This window comes from Bombus impatiens, unplaced genomic scaffold, assembly GCF_000188095.3.
Source record: "Bombus impatiens unplaced genomic scaffold, BIMP_2.2 scf_0144, whole genome shotgun sequence".
Taxonomy (NCBI): Eukaryota; Metazoa; Arthropoda; class Insecta; order Hymenoptera; family Apidae; genus Bombus; species Bombus impatiens.
Window position 1 is genome coordinate 570,603 of NT_176563.1, and position 10,628 is coordinate 581,230.

General features: G+C 32.8%; 1 protein-coding gene and 2 non-coding genes across 7 annotated transcripts in view; all 3 read right to left on the reverse strand.

Moving 5' to 3' along the window:
- Window positions 1–308: 308 nt before the first annotated feature.
- The window catches only part of LOC100744170 (xaa-Pro aminopeptidase 1), a 46,119-nt gene continuing 35,799 nt past the window's right edge, over window positions 309–10,628 (reverse strand). For 3 of the 5 annotated variants that reach the window (XM_033319284.1, XM_024365658.2, XM_012382173.3), the window contains 12 exons: window positions 7,433–7,656; window positions 7,221–7,262; window positions 6,723–6,902; window positions 4,870–4,987; window positions 4,057–4,435; window positions 3,557–3,677; window positions 2,229–2,592; window positions 1,772–2,005; window positions 1,095–1,261; window positions 938–1,027; window positions 629–860; window positions 309–552 (listed from right to left, as the gene is read on the reverse strand). In XM_033319284.1, coding sequence (XP_033175175.1) covers window positions 530–552; window positions 629–860; window positions 938–1,027; window positions 1,095–1,261; window positions 1,772–2,005; window positions 2,229–2,592; window positions 3,557–3,677; window positions 4,057–4,435; window positions 4,870–4,987; window positions 6,723–6,902; window positions 7,221–7,262; window positions 7,433–7,656 — 2,174 coding nt within the window. In that variant the 3' untranslated portion in view covers window positions 309–529. Of the gene's footprint in view, window positions 553–628; window positions 861–937; window positions 1,028–1,094; window positions 1,262–1,771; window positions 2,006–2,228; window positions 2,593–3,556; window positions 3,678–4,056; window positions 4,436–4,869; window positions 4,988–6,722; window positions 6,903–7,220; window positions 7,263–7,432; window positions 7,657–10,628 lie in introns of those variants that run through there. The other 2 variants (XM_003487223.4, XM_024365659.2) reach the window with 2 other exon arrangements.
- LOC112212298 lies at window positions 6,238–6,453 on the reverse strand. Its single transcript, XR_002946113.1, has one exon. It is a non-coding gene; the product is annotated as a small nucleolar RNA U3 (small nucleolar RNA).
- Window positions 7,907–7,979, reverse strand: TRNAA-AGC. The gene has a single exon. It is a non-coding gene; the product is annotated as a tRNA-Ala (tRNA).

Here is a 10,628-nt window from a genome sequence, read left to right on the forward strand (position 1 = left end):
AATTATTAGAAATTTTAGGAATTTAATATAGAAACAGAAGCGTAAGAAACACTAGTGAAGAAATGAATATACAATATTAAACTTGTTTCTTCTTTACTTTCTTTATTCTCTAAAGTAACTGGAGCTTATTTCTAAAAAATTGTTTGTTTATCAGTAAGTAAAATACAATTTATGATAACATCCCTGTTCCTTATACATACAATAAATTACATATATTTACAAAATATAAGTCTATAAATATTTTTATATATTCATATAGTAGATTTTCTATGTGCAAAAATTTTTTCTAATATTCCTAATGGTTTTTATTTTTTAGCAATACCATCATATTATAATAATACTATCATATTATAATTGCAACACCTGTATATTTAGAATTGGCAGTAACGTATAAAAATAGTAATTTTAATATACGTATATTAAAATAACGCCAATTTAAGCATAGTTTTCGAAACTGCTGCTTGCTCATGGCATAAATTAATTTTCAATCATACTATATTTGCTCATTCTCCTTTTGGATATATCTTAATTAACTCCATACATCTGAAAAATCTAAAACATACAAATATAAATTTCAAGAAGGCAAATCTTTTTTTTATTCTAAATGTTGTTTTCTTTATATACTTACTGAATAGAATGTGATACAGGAAAGTAAAGCAAACTAGTACATTGAATTGTTTGAATGTAGAAGGTGTTGAATGAGAACGGCCAAAAAGCAATCCTTCGTCGACTGGTCTTACTTCTGGAATGGTTGCAGTTTTCTTCAACATCCAATTGAAAGCATCCATTTTTAGTCTTTTCTTTAACTCTGGACCTACTTCATCCCTAATTCGGCGATTGTAATTATTTAACCATCGTATCTGTAGAGTTATTGAAAATTTTTTGAAATCTATATAGATAAAGAAAGCTCATTAATTAATTGTTAATTAGTACTTACGTGTGATGGATTTAACATATCGTAGTCAATCAACTTTGGTTCATATGGAACTAACGTGACGTCCCTGAATTTCAAAAAAATTTCTGTTTTCTAAAAAGAGATACATTTTTACCGAGAATTTCTCTAATTTTTAAATAATTTGAATTAAAGTACCTACTGATTTGCCTGCTTCCATCGTTTCAAGGATGTTCTCCAAACGAACGCCGAAGTCGCCTTCTTTGTAGTAACCAGGTTCGTTTGATAAAAAGAATCCTGGTCTTAATTCAACAGGTCCACAAACTTTATCCGATGATACGGGCTGTCCGTATGATACACCAATAGGTGCTGGAAATATATTAACATTACGATTAATATTAATCATTAATGAATAACAATTCGAAACAAAGGACTTTCCAGTTATTCGAAGTTCTAAATTCAATTAAATCTTGATCAATAATGCTTTATCATAAATAGACTGCGGATATTTATGCAAATTCATACTTTTAGGAATATAATGAAGAAATCGAACCTAGGTATAGAATTGTTTTATTAATGTCGTATAATATCGCTTAAATATTGCAACGAGTACTGTATTTTGGATATATCATATATTTTTGCATATTATGCATATGTGTATACTGTGCATTTTTGCACCTCTAAACCTCTAAACCACCTTTATCACCATAAACGTATAAATATCCGCAATTTAATCGAAACTAACAACATTTTCCATATGATCGTAAAGATCGAGTAAAGATCGTGATTAACGTTGAATTCAGATCAAAGAAACGTAGATCATTCGATCAATCGTCTACGTAAGCGAGTTTTTAATTTTTTCAAAGTAATGAGACAAACATTCGTGGACAGACAAAAAGTGACCGATTCCATGGCCAGTCCCGTGCAAGTAGTCGTAACCAACGTTCCATAATGGTGCTCTTGCAACGATGTCCAGCTGGTTGGATTTCAAACTGCTTGGAAAGATCAAAGAAGACAGTTGTATTGCTCCGATTAACACTCTTGTGTATGCTTTTTTCTGTTCTTCTGTTGGCGTACCAAAATGCAGCGTTCTTGTGACATCTGTAGTGCCATCTGTTTACGAAACAAGGTAAATGTTAAAAAAGAGTAGAAAGGTTCCATGATTTTTGCCAGTTCTTAATTAACCGAAGGAAAATTTCTTCCTTTATTTTCTTTGGATATTTACACGTTTGCTCGAAGAAAATTTGTAATATTTGCTTAAAAATTTGTTCAGACTTCTTGAAAGTCTAGGATAATACAAGGATGAGATTTAATCACAGAATCAAAATTCCGTTACCTAAATATTGTCCTCCCGAGTCCACAACCAGGGTCGACGCTTGTCCAATCTTGATATTCGTTAGATTGTTAGGTTCGTAATGGGGAATAGCAGCATGAGGTCCGTATCCAGCGATCGTAGGGAACGAGATACCTTTATTCTTGTCCTGTTCGTAACGAAACTCGTTCGCCAGTCTAGCTACTTGCATCTCGTCCCACCCATTCGAATTTAGTGTATATTGTTCCTCCATGTATGCTAGGAAATCGCACATCGCCACTGCGTCCCTTAGGTGGGATCTCCTCATCCCCTCCGCCTCGACCTCGTTCTTTTGCGCTCGTAAACTTAACACCGGTGACGGTTTTGGCAATCGTTTCTCCGGCGGGATCTACAAAATATAATTAAAGAAGTGCTACATCGGTAAAAAAATTCTTTCACTTATCAAGTACATTAGTAGAATGTATAGAATGTATAAAATGTATAAAATCTTTCTATATTACGTACGTGTATTCTATAACGTGTATTCTGTAACTATTATTCGTATAACTTTGAAATTTCCTATAAACGCATAAAAATTAGATATTCGATTAGACCGCGAAAAGCGATCGTTTACGAAAGTGATTCTTGGTCCGGTGAAAGTTTGAGAAGCCCTGATCTAACCTATTAAACGCTATTGCACGATCATTCGTACAGAACTTGAAACAGAAAGGAAACTGCTCCCTGATTTCTGATGCCGCGGGCGTCCAGGCGTCCCGAAGCACCGGCTATCATGTCGAGAAGAAGGTGAAACCGTTTCACCATCATGAGTATCGTAGAGAACATGATACAGACTATTTTATTCTATCTATTTACCAATGATACGGTTTGTACCTTGACGATATGCAATAATAAGAAAGAACATCGTGCATTGGACGGCCGACGAACGTTCATGTTTAGTCTACGTCTATGGAGGTGTGTCAGTCCGTCATGTGGGGATCAAGCTAAGCTCAACAAGCTCTACGAGGATAGGAGAACATGTCGGAGAAGGTGTACTTTTGCCTAGGATTATCCGCTCTAATGCCTCTATAGTTGAATCCCAGCGTGTTCGGTAAAATGGCGCGAACGAGGAGGTAACCGTATTCGAATTCCTACTGTACTTTCTCAACCGCCGTTTTTCATATGTTTAGCTGTGCGTAGAACGGTTAAATTACGGAGGTTCGTTTTCAATGCGCAGAGATTGATGAAAGAAGAATGAATTTTATTACAGTTTTTTGCATGGTCGTAGGAATCAATTGGGATATTTCATTGTTTAAAATTTTCACCATAATTTGATAAATCTTCGGAACAAATAAGTAGCTAAATTTATTACGTACAGAGTTAAATATTTCCATGGAGGCACCTGGACTGTAAGCACATCGTATCGGCAACCATACTAAATTCCAAGCTTGGGACATTGTTCGTAAGTCGTACCAAATAGAAGTGTAATTATGCCATCTGTAACGTGCGATATCAAAACGTGAAAGGATTATTAACGAAGATACATTTCTTCCATAAAAGTACAGAGTTATTTTTTACGTCCAACAATAAATGTAATGTAAATAATAATCTAATAATTACAGTAAAATCTATCAATTCATACACGTGTATTTTCTGATTCATCGTTTAAAGTCATATCAATCGCTATGTAGTTTTATATATAGTGATTGAATTGGAACTATAAGTCGTATTTTCAAATTGCTCGGAAAGATTGACTTGTCCCAAAAATTTCAGCAATTATACTTAATGCTTGATTATCATCTATGTTATGATATTAGTACTACTATCAGTTTCTATTGTACAGAAATGGAGCAGATATTAATGTTATCTCACTTACTTCACGCAATTTGCATGGGAACAAAGGTCCATCTTCAAATGTTCGTCCACTGATCTTAAAATCTTGTGTCGCGGTGTGTACAAATGTATCGATCCATGAGTAACAACCGCATACGCCCTGAGGACAGGTGTGTTTGGCAAATCGTATCCGCGAATATTAAACAGCCAGGCTATTTCGTCGAGAGCTGTAAGAACTAACGCGTCGGCATTATATAACGCCATGTCGATACGAATCAACTGGACCTTGTCTTGCCATGCTTTCCCTGAATATTTGTCCGGCAACGGATACGCTGGATGTGGATTGTAATTCGGTCGATCGACCTGCCAGATCAAGTCCACCAGGTTGTTACGGACAGGAACCAATCTTATGGACGAATTCGCTGGACACGAACGCTATTGTTAATTCAGAAACATCCTCGTTTGGATGGAGGTAAATTTTCATAAAAATTGACGAAACTTCGAATGCAAGAAATGGCGCAAAAATAATCAATGTCATGGAATTTTTTAGTTTATCACAGTCAGCTAAAACGAATGGAAAGCTGTATGTGCGAAGAAGTTCGATGCATAGAAGAAGAAATATAGCGAAGTAGTCAACGGTCACTGAAGTAGGGTATGAATTAATTATTAGTTGTTTCTTGCTTTTTTCGACGATAAAGTCAAATACACGACGAATTTAACGTTTATTTGGATTGATATGTTTGACGTTTTAGAACCACTACGATACAGTAAATGACAGACGATATAGCTGGACGTATAAATTTAAAGTAGATACTCGTTGTTGATAGGTTAAATGTGTTTGGATGTGTTTAATTACCTAATTCATCTTCCCAGGTTTCCCAATCGATGGCAGATACAAGCGTTGGATCGGCGCCAATACGTACGGAACTTTGACTACGAAACTCGTGCATTAACCATTCTGTTATAGATGGGACCTACCATATGATCGAAAGAATTTATTATTGGGCTGTGGCACAAAAATAAATGAATATAAAAATGTAGCAATTACGTAATAAAATAACTTCCAAGAAAGACTGTAAATAACAGTAGTATCTTTATAGCATACATATAACAATCTTTTTTTAAGACTAAGAAACAAAATTTTCTATATTTTGGTTAAAGAAACCATACATAAAAAACTTAATACCTATGTTCAAACTACTTAACACGTTGACTGCCATGCGTGTTTTCAAAGAAATCTCTGTCAGGCCATGCGTGCAGCAGTACCAAGCGTTCTCTGCTAGGTGCTCCCGTCGATATTTTAGTAATGCGAGTCGTTCAAGTGGTGGTCTCAAGAATGCTCTCTCGTTTTTTTTTGGTACGCAACATTAAAACCGCTAGCTGTTGTTGAATATAATGAAGGAAAGTGTGGTATAGATTATTTCGACCAAATGGTTTCTTATGCCACCACAATTAGAAAAGGAATCAAATGGTACAGAAAACTTGGCATTCAACTCCTTCTGGGAATTTCTGTTGTAAACGCTTTGATGGTTTACAAAATTGCAACAAGGAAGAATATAAATATTAGAATATTTAGACAATTATTAGTTGCAAAATTATTAGAATTATCTGAAAATACAAAAAAATCCTTGTCTTCGACGGAGTCAGCTTAATATCGCTGTTCGGAAAAATGATTCCGGAAGAAGCATTAAACGCGCATGCAAACTATGTTATGCAAATAAAAGACGTCGAATGGACCGAACAAAGGCACGAAAGAATTTGAAGAAAACAACAATTTATTGTCCAAATTGTTCCGACCAACCTCAGCTATGTATAACGTTTTTTAAAGGTTTACATTCTAAATAATTTTTTTAATAAACCATTTTCGTATTACTTTTATAACAGTTCAACAGTTTTATTATTATAGAATATCTTTTCAAATACCTATGATGTCATCCTTTGCAAATAGTCAAATAAGCGACATTCAAATATGGGTTACGCGGCCCAACCAGAAACTTTGCTAACACCCAAATACAGGTGTGGCAGTCAACGCGTTAAAATTTTATATTATTTATTTATTATATTTATGATTTTCAGTAATCATTCAATTTAACCACATTGCAACGAAGTGTGAAATAATTTCATTTACATGTTCCTTATTTTTATTATTAATGATCAGCAACTTTCCCGCTAAAGTTATGTAAAAATACAATATGTTTTTATATTTATTTAAAATAAAAAAAAAGCCACTCAGAAAGCACCCATCCCATCCTTCTCATACTAAGTACAAGAAGTGAACGATCATCGATGACTGAGAATTCGAAACAAAGTCGATTTCTCGAGTCTTCCTCACGCTCAGGGAAAGATGCTACACCTCGTCATCGTGGTTGCATCGTTATATTCTTAGGCCAATGTTCCCACAGAAATTTTCTCTAGAAACGATCCTCAGAAATATAGTCTTAACTTTTCACCATCGATGCAGCCTTTATATTCTACCTTCCTCACCATTTAACTTGCGAGAAGTCACTTAGTTTGCTGGCCATCTAGCGGCAAAATATTAAACTAGCCAAGAATGCTTCGATTTATTACGTACATATGTATTTTTCAGGAATAATTTAGTATTATAGAAAGTAAATGATTGCAATAAATATGCAATAATCTTCTCTTTTTTTCATAAACAAACAAAATTCTATTTTAAATTCTTAATTAAAGAATTCATCTTGAACTTACTTCTGCTCTACCGCGTTTCATGAGAATCCAATTGCAATCAAGTTGATGGTCTGCTTGAATATAATATCTTCCATCCGTCCAAAACACAGCTTTGTCCGAAGTGATGACAGCCTCTCCCGCGCTGCCGTAGAACCCAGTGATGAATTCTCTCCTCATATCACGAGGATCCAGGGAATCGCTCTAATCAAGATAGAGATCATGATATAATCGTATGTATTTTTGATTACCTTATATAAGAAATTCGTTTCACTAAGCTTACTAAGCTCTTGCCGCTAATATATTATTTACTTAATAAAAGAAAAGCAGCACTCGTTATTAGATAAATCACTGCAACGAAATTAAAGAAAGCTTCAATATCTGATAATGAAATGTTTCAAAAGGAATAAACTTGGCAGATTTTTATTGGGATATGTTCTTTTTTGTTAAATTAAAGCATTGAGATTACGAAAAGCTTCGAGACTCTGCAAACTCGAAATCTCACACGATTGTTACATGTACCTCCAAAGGGCCGTCGCGGCCACGATAAACCAAATTCATTGTCTGAAAATTTAAGGATATGGGAAAAGAATAATCGTAATTCTATGGTAATCCGTGGATATAATAATAAAAATAAATTTTTTAATTTCATTTTTTAACTTTTTGAAAGATTTTTTACCGACTAGTGGTAATTCTATTACGAATGATTCATATTACTATATGATTATAATTACCTGATGCGCGTCATCGGAGGTGACGATGTATCCATTAAGAGGTGGTCCTTGGATAGAAGCAACTCTAGTCATTTCTGATCTTAATTGTTTCAATCTTAATGAAGTATCTTGTCTATTGATTGGTTGTTTGTGCGCCGTAGTCGAACAGTGGGATCTCTTTGCTCCATTGTAATTGAGAAATGGTACGATGACTTCATTTTGAAAATAATATGCCTCTGCCAAGCCTGCGTGAAATTACGATTATTGTTAAAATAAATTTTTATTTGAATCAGTTAATGATTTTGGACGATAACTTTTAATGTTGCTTTTCTCTATTAGGAGGCAAGCACATTTTACATGCTTATTTATGACATACTATAAGTTATACATATATATCTAATTTGTGTCAAGAATATCAAATTCTAGCTAAATATTTATTATTGAATATGTATTTGATGATTTTTTTATTTTAAAACAAATAAAAAAATTAGGAATTGGAGGCGCCGGGTATCGATCCCGGTACCTCTCGCATGCTAAGCGAGCGCTCTACCATCTGAGCTACGCCCCCTATTTGTCAGTTAGATTCTATAAATACTTAATGTATAGTTAGGCATACAAATTTAAAAATTTTATTTCTAAAACATTTAGTCACATCCATCAATAATATATTTTTCCGAATACAAACAGATATTAGTAACACTAAAATTTATTAAAGATACGATTATTAATGCTATATATTGTATGCAACAAGTTAGATTATAAATAATAATATAGTATATGCCTTATTAAATAAAAATAGTCCGTAGAAATATAATGAGAAATACTTTTAATAATTCTACAGTAAAGTAATATTCATACATATGATTAGTTAAAAATATAATGATTTTTCAAAGTGTATACGTATAAATTGCACAATTCGTAAAAGATTATCGATAACTATAGTTATTCTAGTTTATCAAACGAAAGATTATTATTTCAAGAATTGATTAGTTCTGAGTTTCCATTATAACGTACCCAATTTCAAACTTACATATTCAGTTTTATCCAGTAATCTTACCACACAATCATATTTAATAGGCCAATGCATATTTCTTTCTTTACTTATTTACTTATTTTTATTTAAAATTAATCTCAAACATCTAGAATTTTTAATGAGAAAGATTGAATTTTCTATATATTTTTGTTATTCTTGCAAGGCTTATTACAGCTATATATATATATATATATATATAGCTGATATAACCTGTAGACATTTTTATTTTGCAATTTTTTCTTTTTTTACTTTCATACAATTATTTTACAGCGATATTATATGATCTACATTTTTGCAACAATCCATCGTCCATGAATTTTCATCGCATCCTAAATATCAAATATTGATCGATCACTGACATGCACGTTGTCAATAAAAGAACAAGAACGCCTGTGGGACGACACACGCATATCCTGTGGGAATCCAGAGGGTACTAAGTGGTGCTTGCATAACAGGCAAGCATTTGTTCCGAAGAGGTCAATCATCCCGAAATCCACGTTTCGATCGATTTCTACGTAGGTAGCTCTTTACTATTTTACATTAATAATATTGCATTTTCACCCCATTTCTCCACATCAATCATATTCATAAAAAATTTGTCTTTAATTATTTGATCAAACGATCCAATTGTTTCAGTCCAATTAAATCATATATTTATTCGAATACTAAATAGAACTGTCTGATATTTAATTCGGAGAAAATCGATACGATGCAAAAGATTAGAGGAGGAAGAGAAACCCTTCGTCGAGATTGCATCTCGTGCAAGGGGTAACTGGGTTACCAAATTGTTTAATTTAATAATTTAACGTAAATATCAAGTAATATTAAATATGTTACTAGGGAAGTAGGAACGCGTCGCAGGTAGGTTTTACCCCATTGTAACTTTACAATTTTCACCCCCGCGAGTTTTCCATCTTGTGCACCAACGGTAAACGCCACATGCTATCAAACTTTTTCCCTATTTCCGTTTACAAAACGGAGAACGTTCTTGATGTTCGTCCCTCTGTCTTAATGATAGCCTCAGATAAAATTATAAGGTATCTTCCACGTACGTGTATGATCTTGATGGAATCGTAATCGTATGAGGGTTTATGTAAGTAACGAAAATAGTTGTTAGATTCTAATTCAGAACATTAAGGGCTTAGGCGACTACTTGCCTTTTAAGAAATTATGAATCATAAATTGTACTTGGTTAATAGCACATTTTATGTAATTGAGATTCGTTTTTTTCCAAACGTATGCTTATAAATAGTGATAACAGAGGAAAATATAATAAATAGAATTTTGTTGATTTTTTAATTTTGATGTTATTTGGTTGTTTGAAGAGTGTATTTTGATATAATATGGTTAAAATATATATAAAATATATGTATCTTAGCAATAGATGACTAATCCGTTAACTGTTTTGGAAAGACATATATCTAATATACCTAAGATATGATAACCAATACTTTTGAAATAAATATCTTTTGAGATTGTCGAAGTCAATATTTTTGATGTAAATACTTATCAAGAGAATCTCGTAATGAAATTTAAGTTTATTATTTTTTTTAAGTTTATTATTTTTATTTAAGTTTATAAGTTAAGTAATTTAAGACAGTTATGGTAATATATGTGATATGCTGACAGAATATTGGATTTTAAAATCGTTCTCATGTGAAAAACAAAAATGTAATTTATAGCGTTTTACTTCTGTGGTCCTCAAATATTATTAAAAATGAAGAAATGATTAAAATGATTTTTGCTTCATGAAAGGTAGTTTAGCAACTTTTAATCAAACATTAACATTTTAATAACATACCGAATCTTCTCTATAAATCACAAAACTCAATTTATGATTTTAACTGACTGAGAGTTGCTAATAATCGACTATATATAATGCTTGACACAATTGTATACTTACAATCAATTAGAAGACCATTTAAAAGTAAATTACCAAACATTAAGAAATTAAGCAATTATAATGAGAAAATGATTTGTTAGGTTGTCAGAGAAGATCTGAAATATTATATAATTTTCGCTAGTATCCTTCCTCACGATACCTTCTAAAGCCTGGCTACACGAGCGTGTCTAATTGCGAAATTCTGCATAATATAATGACAATTCAGTTGAAAACATACATTTAGCCGATATACAGACTCGTTCGTTTTCCACGATAATTCCGGAAGTTTTTTCGCTCGGATA